Here is a 13,932-nt window from a genome sequence, read left to right as displayed (position 1 = left end):
CACATCCTTACTGCTCTTTGAGTAAAGACGCCTCTCCAGAATTCCCTATTGGATTTGTCTTGTGTATATATAACCTCTGGCCGGGTTGCCACCACAAGTGGGAACATTGTCTCCATATCTACCCTGTCAAGCCCATCCATTATCTTAAAAACCTACAACAGATCGTTCCTTAGCCTTCTTTTTTCTAGAAAAATAAGCCCCAGCCTGTCACTATTTCTCGATACTTATAACTCTCACACGTGTTCTCACCTAGTTTTGTGCTGGTTTAATTCATAAACTGAGAAATTAGTTTGATTTCAATTGGCATGACAACGCAGTTGAAATATTTTCGATCAATTTCACTCTTATTTTCCAGACTTGGAAATAAAGTAATGAAATATTAAATAATAATTATATACTGAGCCTCTTGCCCACAGCCTGGATTCTCCAGCTGTATTAAAACGCCAACAGTCCCACCACTCAGTCAAGTGGCTGCAGAGAAGAGAATTTATCCTTTGTCGGAACACACCAGAATTAATGCAGCAGACCCTCAATACTTAGCTTGATCAATTCAAAGAAACCATTCAAAATCAAACCACAAGTTGCTTGTTAAAAATGTTATTTATTACTTTATCAATGGGAACATTCAAAAATGTTCTTTCAACTCCCAAGTTCACACAATTTAATTAAATTATGGTACAAAGTACTTGATTTGAAGATACACAATACATTTTGTTGTATTAAAGCAGACTGTTATGATGTGGATTGTAGCCAAACATCATATTGCATTGTAAAAATATCACTGCAATGGTTGTGCATGATGTCACCATGATGTAAGATATAAGCCAAGCTGGTTGTTCTTTTCAGCAATGCAGACACTCCTGCTGCAAACACTAAAAAAGTGGAAATAATGGCTCTGATTTTGTGGTCAATAGTGAGGCAATAGCGCTCATAGCTGACGCTAGATAAAGCTGTCCACAATGACATAGTGACTCGTGTTGCTTGGAATTCCCCATTCCCGGCAAACCTTAGACCTGGCAGTATCTGATAAAAGCAAACAAAGTTAAATTTGTTTTCCTTTCTGTTTTTTGTGACCTGTACTCATCCCTAATGTGCGCACTTTTTAAAAAAAGGATCTGATCAATCCGTTCTCATAACTTTTCCCAGAGCATGGCAATCAATTTCACTAACTTGTTCTATTTTATGTTTCTACAGCACAGTGTTTGAATAACTATCTAAGTTACTGTTCTGGTATGTCTTACTCAAAGATTATGTTCCCTAACTTGATTGGTCAAATATCGAGAGAAGAAGCTGAGATAAGTGCTGAGTATGTTCTTATCAGCGTCCTGGACAACCTGTTGAATGGAGAATGTAACACTGATCTCAAGTTGCTGGGCTGTTCCATCATTGCTCCACGTTGTGAAAACAATATGGTTCTGAAGCCTTGTCGGTATGCTTGTGAGGCACTGAAAAGAGACTGTAAGCATTCATTTGAACTGATTCAAATGGCGTGGCCATATTTCATGGACTGCGATCGTTTTTTCGTCAGTGAAGAGGAGGGTTGTTATGACCCAACAGGAAAATACAGAGGTAGGTAGCTAACTTTGTTTGAGACTGGACATCACACTGTGAAACCTAGTCTGTATATTTTCAGTAAGAAGCTATAATTAACTGAAAGTGTTCTTCCTATCATTCCGAGAGAGATTCTGTTCTCAACACAATACTTTGCAAAGTTGAAACCAGATAAAACTTCCATCACCCAAAGAGTCAATGGTAACTGCCCTGTAGTGTTGGAACCTGATCAGGATAATTGGAATCTAACGTGGTACTGACAGAATCGCATTGGATGTCCAGCTTACACGCTGCTCATTTTTACTCTTTAGTGAAGATTGGATTAGGTTAAAATGATAAAAGAAGAGAACGAATCCATATTTAATCCCTCTCGTCCTGATTTAGCAGATCTCATCTAGGTGAGTGGGAAGATGTGGGGGCAATCTCTGAACCAATGGGCCAGAGAGAGGAACAGAAATAGCCAGCATTCCTGGTCTGCCCGATTATCCAGTGTCTCAAGCTGGAAGTATTTAGTGAATGGGATATTCCACACACCATCAGTCTGACAGACTGGGCTGAATTATTCCATGCATGGTGAAATCCCACCGGCAGGCCTAAAAAGAGGAACCAACCTGAAACTCTGTTAATCAGCGGCTGCTGGGGATGCCGTTTAATAGAGAGTGGCAGCCCACCCCCTTGAGCTGCAGACCCAATTAGAGGGCTGGCAACTCATTAAAACTCAGCAGGGCCAGTGCTAAGACTCCAGTTCCTGGATGCAGGCTCCTCAACGGCGAGGCATCCTCAAAAGAGTAAGTGGATTTTGGGGTGCAAGCCAAAGCCGGGAATACAATCCCTGGGCATTGTGGTTGTGCGGGATATGGGAGTGGGGTAGAGGGTGCTGTGTCCTTGTTGTGCATTGACTGTTGTATTTCCTTAGTGGACGCCAATTTCACTGGGAAGACCCTTCTGTTGGCCATGTAGGAGAGCATTCCCCCTCCAGGGCCCTGCTGGAGGGCCCTCAGGATTTACCTGGTGGTTGCCCCATCTGGTGGTGGACCTTCTCAATGTGGGCAAAATGCCCAGAGGATAGAAAGGTGGCACATAATTGGACAATAAAGTGGCTTAATTGGTCAGCCAGTGGGTTGTTGCATTGCAAATGTTATTGTTGCTAATAACAGGCGTGGCAGGGGCGAAGTCGTATTGTCACTGGAACATAAATCCAGATACCCAGGGTAATGGTCTGAGGACCCGGGTTCGAATCCCACCAGGTGGAGGAACTTAAACTCAATAAAATATCTGGAACTAAAAGTCTAATAAAAACCCAGTACGTTCACTGATGCCCTTTTGGGAAGGAATTTTGTGGATGCCATCCTCTCCTGGTCTGGCCCGTATGTGGCTCACACAGAAATGTGATTGACTCTTAAGTGCCCTTTGAAATGGCCTAATAAGCCACTCAGTTGTATTGGATGGACCACCACCTGACATCAACCCAGAAACCGGAAACGACAACCCAGTCAATCCTGCAATGTCCTCCTTACTAACATCTGGGGGCATGTGCCAAAGTTGGGAGAGCTGTCTCACAGACTAGTCAACAGCCTGACATAGTCAGACTGACAGAATCATACCTTACAGACCATGTCCTAGACACCACTATCAACATTCCTGGGTATGTCCTATCTCACCCGCAAGACAGACCCAGCAGAGGTGGTGGCACAGTGGTGTATAGTGGGGAGGGAGTTGCCCTGGGAGTCCTCAACATCGACTCTGGCCCCCATGAAGTCTCATGGCTTCAGGTTAAAATGGGCAAGGAAACCACCGGCTGATTACCATGTACCATCCAGCATCAGCTGATGAATCAGTACTCCACCTGGAGGGAGCACTGAGGGTGCAAGGGCGCAGAATATAATCTGGGTGGGGGACTTAACATCCATCAGCAAGAGTGGCTCGGCCGTGCCACCACAGACCTAGCTGGCAGGGTTCTAAAGGACATAGCTGCTAGACTGGGACTGCAGCAGGTGGTGAGGGAAACAACAAGAGGGAAAAACATACTTGATCTTGTCCTCACCAGCCTGCGTGCTGCAGATGCATCTGTCCATTACAGCATCGGCAGAAGTGACCACCACACAGTCCTTGTGGAGACAAAGTGCCGTCTTCACATTGAGGATGCTCTCCATCGTGTTGTGTGGCATTACCACTGTGCTAAATAGGATAGACTTTGAACAGATCTAGCAACTCAAGACTGGGCATCCATGAGGCGCTGTGGGCCATCAACAGCAGCAAAATTGTACGCAACCACAATCTGCAACCTCATGGCCCGGCATATCCCCCACTCTACCATTACCACCAAGGCAGGCGGTCAACCCCGGTCCAATGAAGAGTGCAGGGGAACATGCTAGGGTCAACACAGGACATACCTAAAAATAAGGTGTCGACCTGGTGAAGCTACAACACAGGACTACTTACATGCCAAACAGTATATAAGCAGCAAGTAATAGACAGAACTAAGTGATTCCACAATGAACGCATCAGACCTGAGCTCTGCAGACCTGCCATATCCAGCCGGAATGGTGGTGGACAATTAAACAACTCATTGGAGGAAGAGACTCCACAAATATCCCCACCCTCAATGATGGAGTAACCCAGCACATATATGAGCAAAATCAAAGGCTGAAGCATTCATAAAAATCTTCAGCCAGAAGTGGATAATCCATCTTGTCTCCTGCAGAAGTCCCCAGCATCACAGATGTCAGTCTTCAGCCAATACGATTCACTGCACATGATGTCAATAAATGGCCGAAGGCCCTGGATACTGCAAAGGCTATGGGCCCTGCCAATATCCCAGCAATAGTACTGAAGACTTGACACACTTCTAGTCAAGCTGTTCCAGGACAACTACAACACTGGCATATACCCGGCATGTGGAAAGTTGCCCAGGTGTGTCCTGTACACACAAAACAGGACAAATCCAATCCAGCCAATTGCCTCCCCATCAATCTACTCTCCATCATCAGCAAAGTGATGCAAAGAGTCATCAACAGTACTATCAAGCAACACTTATTCAGCAATAACCTGTTCACGGACACTCAGTTTGGGTTCCACCAGGGCCATTCAGCTCCTGACCTCATTAGAGCCTTGGCTCAATCATGGACAAAAGAGTTGAATGTCAGAGGTGAGGTGAGAGTGACTGCCCTTGACTTCAAGGCAGCATTTGACCGAGTATGGCAGCAAGGAGCCCTGGAGTCAATGGGAATCAGGGGGAAACTGTCCATTGGCTGGAGTCATACGCTGCACAAAGGAAGATGGTTGTGGTTGTTGGAGGTCAATCATCTCCGCTCCAGGGCATCACTGCAGCAGTTCATCAGGGCAGTGTCCTAGGCCCAACCATCTTCAGCTACTTTATCAATGACCTCCCTCCCTCATAGGTCAGAAGTGGGGATGTTCGCAGATGTCTGCACAATGTTCAGCACCATTTGCGACTCCTCAGATAATGAAGCAGCCGATGTCCAAATGCAGCAAGACCTGGACAATATCGAGTCTTGGGCTGACAAGTGGCAAGTTACATTCGTGCCACACAAGTGCCAGACAATGACCAACTCCTACAAGAGATTATCTAACCATCACCCCTTGACATTCAATGGCATTACCATTGCTGAATCCCCGACAAGCAACATCCTGGAGGATTACCATTGATCAGAAACTGAACTGGATTAGCCAAATTAATACTGTGGCCACTAGAGTAGATCAGGCTAGGAATCCTACAGCACGTATCTCATCTCCTGACTGCCCCCCCTTCACCCCCATCAACAAGGCACAAGTTAGGAGTGTAATAGAATATGCTCCACAGGCCTGAATGAGTGCAGCTCCAACAAGCTCGACACCATCCAGGACAAAGCAGCCCGCTTGATTGCTCCTCCTTCCATAAATCCCTTCCCCTACCCCTTTATGTATGGAATGATCTGTCTGAACTACGCAGAACAATACTTTTCACTGTACCTCAGTATACATGACAATAAACCCAAATCCAAATATTCAGTCCCTCCACCACTAACGAATAGTGTCAGCCGTGTTTGCCATCTACATGACGCAGTGCAGGACCACGCCAAGGTTCCTTAGGCAGCACCTTCAAAACTCACGCCCACTACCATCTAAAGGACAAAAGCAGCAGATACCTGAGAACCCCACCACTGGAGGTTCCGCTCCAAGACATTCACCATTCTGGCTTGGAACTATATCACCGTTCCTTCACTGTGTCAAAATCCTCAAACTCCCTCCCTAACATCACTGTGGGTGTACCTACACCTCTGGGATTGCAGCAGTTCAAGAAGCTGACTCATCACCGCCATCTGGACAACTATGGATGGGCAATAAATGCTGGCCTAACCAGCGGCACCCATATCCCGTAGATTTATTTTTAAATACCGTGATGACGGGAAGATGTCACGCTCCCTTTCTGACACCTTTCCTGCCAGGTTGCCAACACACCCTGTTCCCAGCCCACCATTCCAAATTCCCAATCTGCGCTGGACACTCTCTCAGATTCTGGCCCTGAAATTCCAGCGTGGGAATCGGGAAGCATGATCAATCCAGACCCATTGTTTCCATTGTAAGCATTTTGTATTGCCTGCTCATTTATGTCATTGCAGTGTGCAGCCAGCACTTAATGTGTTGTTGAATGGCTGCACACCTGAGTAAGGGCTACAGCATTGTGAGAGGCTAGAACGAGTTCAAGCAAGTTGCAGACTTAAAGCCAATCTGCACCTTAATGGGAGGTGCAAGCAATTTCACTGGAGAAGATGTTGGGAGTGACTGTGGAAGAGTGTCTGATCATCAAGGAGAGTGACTCTGGTACCTCAGGGCACAGAGTGTGCTTCAATGTTCTGTGTCACAACACCTGGAGGATCTAATGCAGGAGTTGGACATGAGAGCTCTCTATCCAAATGGGAATAAGGTTCTCCAACCATACCCTGTAAAGACAGTGGGAAAAAATAGCTGCTGTGGTCAATGCCAAAGTTGAACCTGGAAGACCTAGATGCAGTGCAAGAGGTTGAATGACCTCACACAAGTGACCAAAGTCGGTCATCAGGACTGGAAGGAACAAATCCAAGGATGCTGAGCAAAGTAAGGGTGGAAATTGCAGAGGCTCGCGTCATAATCGTCCAGCACTCATTAGATATAGGGATTGTGCCAGAGGATTGGAGGATTGCAAATATTACACACTTGTTCACATAGAGTGCAAAGATAGTCCCAACAACTATGGCTAGCCATTTTAACTTCGGTGGTGGGCAAGCTTTTAGAAATTACCATTTGGCACAAAATACATGAGGGTAACTTGGACAAATGTGAATTAATTAAGAAATGCCAGCACATATTTGTTAATTGAGTTTGCAAAGAGGTAACAGAGAAGGTTGATGAGGGTGATGATGTTAATTTGGTGTACCTCAACTTGAAAAAGTGCCACACACCAGGCTTGTCAGAAAAGTCAAAGCCCATGGAGTAAAAGAGACCGTAGCAGCATGGATATGATGCTGCATGGTAACAGGAAAGAGCGAGTAGTGGAGAATGATTGTTTCTCAGACAGGAGAATGGTATATGGTGGTGTTCTCCAGGATTTGGTGTTAGGATCACTGCTTTTCTTGATACGTATTAATGACCGAGACTTGTGTGTAAAGGGCACAATTTCAAAATTTGTTGAAGACCCAGAACTTGGAATCATTGTGAAATGTAAGGAGGATAAAAGTAATTTTCAAAAGGACACACTGACTGGGTGGAATGAGCAGACACATGGCAGTTGCAATATAATGCAGAAAAGTACGAAGTGATGCATTTTGGTAGGAAGAATGAGGAGAGTCAATTTAAAATAAAGGCAGCTGGATTCTCCGTCGATGGGATCCTCTGCTTCATTGGCAGCTTACCCATGCCCGTGGATGTCCCGATGGTGTAGGGATGTCCACAATGGGAAACCCCTTTGGCCGGCTGCCTGAACGGAGAATCCCGCTGCCGGGGGGGGGGGGGGGGGCACGCCCCACCCCACCCCACCCCACCAGAAAAGGGTGCTGTGGGACGGAGAATCCCGCCCAGAGTCTATAATGGGTGTACATGTGCTTAAATCTCTTAAGGTGACAGAGCAAGTTGAAAAAGAACAGAGAAATCTGATATAAAGTGATTGCCAAAATAAGCAATGGCAACATGGGGAAAAATGTTTTTAACAGTCGGTAGGATCTGGAATGCACCGCTGGAGAATGTGGCACAAGCAATTTCAGTTGAGGCAAAAGAGATTTGGATCATTAGCTGAAGAGAACGAATTTGCCAGGAGACAGGGAAACAACGGGGAGTGGGTCGACACGATGGCTCAATTGACCTTGTTGGGTGCTGCGATTATTCTATTATTTTATGAATGCATATTCAGAGGCCCTAACCCACCAGCTGATCCACTAGCCCCACACACTGCTTTATGCACCGCACCCCCATCACTCATCCACCAACAATCTCTATGATTCACAACTCATATTCTCACATATTCTCATATGTTCACAATTTAGCACTGCTGCAAATCTCATCCCAACATCTCACAGCTTGGACATTCAGCCAGCTGTTCAACTGTGAAAACCATAACACCCAAACAAATTGCACCACATTCACTGACACAATTCCCCCACCCTCTCTTGCAGGACAGGATGTTGCACAACCAAAGGCAGCAACTTCTGACTGATGGAAGCAGGTACGACTGCATTTTGTTGTTCCAACGGAGGAGAGGGTGCTCATTTCTGCAGCAATGATGGAGACTGTGGCCAGCAGAGAGGCTGAAAATAAAGATGACACTATCTCATATCTGATCCTGCTTCCCAAATCCCACTTTCACCCTCATTCCATAATCTCCTGGTTTACAAGCTGCTGATGTTCTTACTCCCCAACTCTTCCCTCAACAACAAACATATCATTGTGCCTTTCTGCTTCCAGGTAGAGATGGAAGAGGAAGGGCAGAGGAGCAGAAAGACAAATGAGAAAATCTATAGATCATGGAATAAAAGGGACAGTCGCAAAATTAATACAAAATTGGCTGAATAATAGGAAGCAGAGAGTAATGGTGAATGAATATTTTCGGGCTGGAGCAAGTTTTGTAGTGGTGTTCCCCAAGGGTCATTATTGGGACCCTTGCTTTTCCTAATATATGTATTAATGTTCTAGATCTTGGTGTGCAGAGGATATCTTCAAAGTTTGCAGATGAGGCAAAACCTGGAAGCATTGTAAACTGTGAAGAGAACCGTGTAGAACTTCAAAAGTACATAGACAAGTTGATGGAATGAGCAGATAGGTGGCAGATGAAATTAAATGTGGAGAAGTATGAGGTGATGCATCAGGAGAACATGGAGAGTCAATGTAAAATAAGGGGTAAAATTCTTAAGGAGGTGCAGGAGCAGAGTGTCCTGGGTGTACGTGTGCACAGGCCATTGAAGGCGGCAAGGCAGATGGAGAGAGCAATTAATAAGGCATATAGTATTCTGGGCTTTATTAATAGGGACATAGAGTATAAGTGCAAAGAGGTAATGCTGAATTTATACAAGACACTAGTTCAGCCTCAGCTGGAATATTGTGTGCATTTCTGGGCACCGCACCATAGGAATGTGAATGCATTGGAGAGAGTACAGAACAGGTTTACAAGACTGGTTCCAGGGATGAGAAACGTTAGTTATGGGGATAGATTGGAGAGGTTGGGACTTGGAGAGAAGAACGCTGAGAGTAGATTTGACAGAGACTTTCAAAATCATAAGGGGGCTGGACAGAGTAGATAGGGAGAAACTGTTCCTGCTCGTAAAAGGATTAAGAATGAGACGCACGGACAGCACGGTGGCGCAGTGGGTTAGCACTGCGGCCTCACGGCGCTGAGGTCCCAGGTTCGATCCTGGCTCTGGGTCACTGTGTGTGTGGAGTTTGCACATTCTCCTCGTGTTTATGTGTGTTTCGCCCCCACAACCCAAAAAAAATGTGCAAGCTAGGTGGATTGGCCATGCTAAATTGCCCCTTAATTGGAAAAAGTGAATTGGGTACTCTAAATGTAAAAAAAAAAAGAATGGGACGCACAGATTTAAGGTGATTTGCAAAAGAGGCAAATGTGACGAGAGAAAAAGCTTTTTTACCCAACTAGTTGATTGCAATGCCCCAGAAATATCATGGAGGCAGGTTCAACTCAGGCATTCAAAGGGCATTAGCTGATGACTTGAACAGAAACAATATGCAGGGTTACGGGGAAAAGGCAGGGGAAATGGCACTGAGGCATTAAGCTCCTGTGTCTTATGGTCATTCACCCCTTCCATTCACCCAATGAGTCAGGCTTTCTGCAGCCAGAGCTGCTCGAGGTTGTCCTGTCAGACATCCACAGTCTGCTCCACTGAAAGGCAGCCACTGGCGCAGCACTGCGTAGGAACACTTGGCCAGACAAAGGCACAGGAACATAGGCACCTTGGGGATGTACAAGGATGAATGGTTGACTTTTTGCAAGAAATATTGGATGCAACATTGCTGAAGTTGTTTTGAATTGGCTTTTATTTCAGTATTCTAACCAAGAGAACACAATGATATTCAGTAACAGAGGTGAGGGACTGATGGCCTTGTATTCACTGACAATGTAATTGGATGAGAGAAACAAGGATGGCCCATCGGGAAAAGGGCAGAGTTGTTCGATCCCTCTAACTCATTGTCCTGCTGTATGCCTCGCTGTGCCCTCATAATGGTGCAGGATTCAGCAATCATGGCAAATACTGTGACATGTTTTGCCGAGTGCTGGAGGGCTCCTCCAAAGTGGTTCAGGCAACTGAAGCATTGCCAAAGTATTCCCGTGTTCTACTCTGACATTTTGTGTGGCAATATAGTTCCAGTTATGTGTTTGTTGTCCATATGTCCTTGGGATGCACACCGGAGTCATAAGCCAGGTGGTCAGTGAATAGTCCTTGTCAGCCAGTCAGCAGCCTCTGGGTTTTTCATTGTGATTCAAATTCTGATGAGCCAGTGCAGTGGCACTGAATAAATATATTGTGACAGCTGGCATAATACTGGGCATTTACCTGCTTGATGTTTTAAGCAGCTGCCCATTCAGGGAGTGGAACTTCTTGAACTTGAGGCGCATCTCTGAATTTGCATGTATTGCCTCCCAAATGCCATGTATAGAGTCTGTGACAGCCTGCACAATGGGAAAGCTCAGTACCCTGGTGAAACCATGTGATTATTCATCCATGTCTCTGCATGCAGACTGTCAGGGTACATCAGTGGTTGTCGATCAGCGAGATGCTACGTGTTCTGACCTGGAATGAGCCCAATGCAGAGATTCATGGCTATGGTTAGCTTTTTAAGTACTGACATTGCTGTCCTCACCCTTATCTAATGTCGCAGGTCTGCAACAGGTGGAAGATTTCAATATGTGCCTCCTTAGTGAACCGACTTTGTGCATACATGGGTGCTTGGGGTTCAGAGAGGAGAATTGCTCCCTCTAGCCCCTGGGCCTCCTGCTGAGAGCTCCCTCCACACCCACCCCATCCCCCCTCAGAGTCTCCTACTCAATCTCTCCTCAAAGGACTATCCTGCCACCCCATATATCGGTCTGGTGAACTTTTGTTGCACTCCCTCGATGCCAAGTATAAGTAAGAAGACCAAAACTGAAAATGGTACTCCAGATACATCTCACCAAGGCTCAATTCTATGATTTTATGATTCTTCCTAATTCTACCATGATTTTCCGGGTGTCCAGTTATCGCACCCTTTGTGATAGATTCTCGCAGTTTCCCTACTACCATTGCCAAGCTGATAGATTTGTCGGTTCCCATTTTCTCTCTTCCCTCCTTTCTTAAATAGAGGGGTTACATCTTCTACCTTCCAATTTACAGGAAATGTTCTAAAATCTGTAGGATTTTGGAAGATGACCACCAACAAAACCACAATCTCTCGCCACCTCTTTCAACACTCTGGGATGTTGCTCATCAGTTCCAGGAGGTTTATCAACTTTTGGCCCCGTTAATTTCTCCAGTACTACCTTTTTATTAATTCCAATTTCTTTCAGTTGCTCATTCTCACCGATCCCTGGTTCTCTTGTATTCAAAGGTGGTGAAGCCAAATACAAGTATTTGTTTAGTTTCTCGGCCATTTCTGTATTCCCCAGTATAAATTCTGCCTGTGCCTGTAATGAGTGACCTTTGTCTTTGCTAATCTTTTCCTTTTTACATATCTGTAGAAACTTTTGCAGTTTATTTTTATGTTTCTTGCTAGTTTACTTTCATCTTCGATTTTCTCTTTCTTTATCAGTTTCTTGGTCATCTTTTCCTAAATTCTAAGATGCTCCCATTCCTCAGGCTTACTACTTTTTTGGCAACTTTAGCAACCTCTTCCTTTCATCGAATGCAATCATTAACTTCACTTGTTAGTTAATGGATGTTCTTTCATCCATTACAAGGATGAATGGTTGACTTTTTGCAAGAAATATTAAATGCAACCCTGCTGAAGTTGTTTTGAATTGGCTTTTGTTTCAGCATTCTAACCAAGAGAACACAATGATATTCAGTAACAGAGGTGAGGGACTGATGGCCTTGTATTCACTGACAATGTAATTGGATGAGAGAAACAAGGATGGCCCATCGGGAAAAGGGCAGGGTTATCTTAAAATTGATTATCTTTCCTATTGGATTTTTGTGCCCAAAAGGAATGTAAACTTGTGTAAGCCCTGTATTAAATATTTAAATGGTGGCCATTGCCTGTCTACCATCTTTTAATATAATTTCGCAATCGTCCACAGCCAACTTGCTCTTCATATCTTCGTATTTTCCTTTGTTTAAATTTAAGAAACTAGTTTTGGATTGGACTACATCACTTTCAAACTGAATGTAAAATTCTATCATATAATGGTCACTCTTTCCTGGAGGCTCCTTTACAATGAGATTATTAATTAACTCTTCCTCACAGCTCAACACTAGATCTAAAATAATCTGTTCTCTAGTTGTTTACATGCCACACCATTCCCTGTAGACTTCACCAACTTTAAGTAGCAGTGAAAACCACAAAACAGTTTTACCCCCTCAGCAACAGCCAGTAGAAATCAGTCAACAACTAACCTGAAAGTGGTTGATGATCCCTTTATGTATCACTGATGAGGGGATCATTTCTGCTGCTGAACTCATGTTCAACAGTGTGAGATTAAGAGGGGCATTAGCTGGAGCATTGAGGTCAAAATTGGCAATGCTAGAGTTAAATCAGCTTTTCATACGGTCACCATGAACTGCCACTCTGCAGAATTCTGCCCTACACTACAAGACGAATGACCTTAACAAATTGTCGCCTGGCATGGCTGGAACCAAAAGTGCACATGTCGCATTTTAGAGCCAAATTTGCACCCATAACTCCAAACATATCGGTGCTCCGCAACCAAACTTTTCGGCATAAGTCTCTTCTAATTAGGAGTTTCCTGTTGAATGAGATAGCAGTATGGTCCATGGTTATTGCAATGATACAGCTTGTTATTTGAACTGGAAGGCGTGTATTTGCACATTTGATCAATCTTCTCAAAGGCAGTTGTAAAACCATGCCAACTGCAAATCCCCGAATCACTTCATTTTGTAACTTAATTTTAAAAAAGAAACTGCTGAAAATTGTAGTTAGTCAGTATCTGTGGAAAGGGAAACTGAGTTAATGTTGCAGTTCAATGGCCTTTTAACAGAGCAACCTTTAAATAATTTTGTACACCGGAATTCTCCAGCCATTGCGATTCATCTTTCCCACCTGCAGCGCACCCCGCCCACAGGTTTCCCAGTGGCAGGGTGGCTTCAATGGGGAATCCCATTGACAAGAGGTGGAAATATAGATTCCCACTGCCAGCGAATGGTGTGCCACCGAGAAGCACGCAGTTGGGGGACATGAGAATCCCTCCTATAATTTGGAATGAACATAGTGCATTGAGGAATATCAGGCCGTGGGGAGGATTGCACACCTGTACAGCTTCATGATTGTTTTTTTTCCATTTAAAACTGGACATTTGCTTTGCAGAAAGTACAAAGGTACCAAACTTGGAATGTAAATAACAGTTGTTTTTTTTTGACAGATTCCATTATGCCAGATGAGCCCGAAACACCCTATACTGTTTTACAATTCAAATACCACAGTTATTTGGAAATGACAAAATTGCTGAAACAAACTGCATCTGTGTGCGCATCTATCTCAACAATGTACACCATTGGCCGTAGTTTTGAAGGCAAGGACCTTCACGTGATTGAATTTTCAAGTAATCCTGGGGAGCATGAATTGCGTAAGTAGCTCATTTATCCATTTTTGCCCATTTCTTCTCTTACCCTTTCAATTTCAGTGCTATTTTGCTTCACAGAGGGGAACTTTTAACCGAAGATGCTTGGTGAGAAAGTGACAGGAATA

General features: G+C 44.5%; 1 protein-coding gene across 1 annotated transcript in view; it reads left to right on the top strand.

The window, feature by feature from the left end:
* cpz (carboxypeptidase Z) overlaps positions 1–13,932 on the top strand; it is a 64,411-nt gene that overhangs the window by 26,280 nt on the left and 24,199 nt on the right. The window contains exons 3-4 of the mRNA XM_038792141.1: positions 1,195–1,569; positions 13,607–13,810. Coding sequence (XP_038648069.1) covers positions 1,195–1,569; positions 13,607–13,810 — 579 coding nt within the window. The remainder of the gene's footprint in view (positions 1–1,194; positions 1,570–13,606; positions 13,811–13,932) is intronic.

Source organism: Scyliorhinus canicula, chromosome 3 (assembly GCF_902713615.1).
Source record: "Scyliorhinus canicula chromosome 3, sScyCan1.1, whole genome shotgun sequence".
Classification (NCBI taxonomy): Eukaryota; Metazoa; Chordata; class Chondrichthyes; order Carcharhiniformes; family Scyliorhinidae; genus Scyliorhinus; species Scyliorhinus canicula.
Note: the sequence above shows the minus strand (reverse complement) of the source record. Positions and strands in the feature narration are given on the sequence as shown.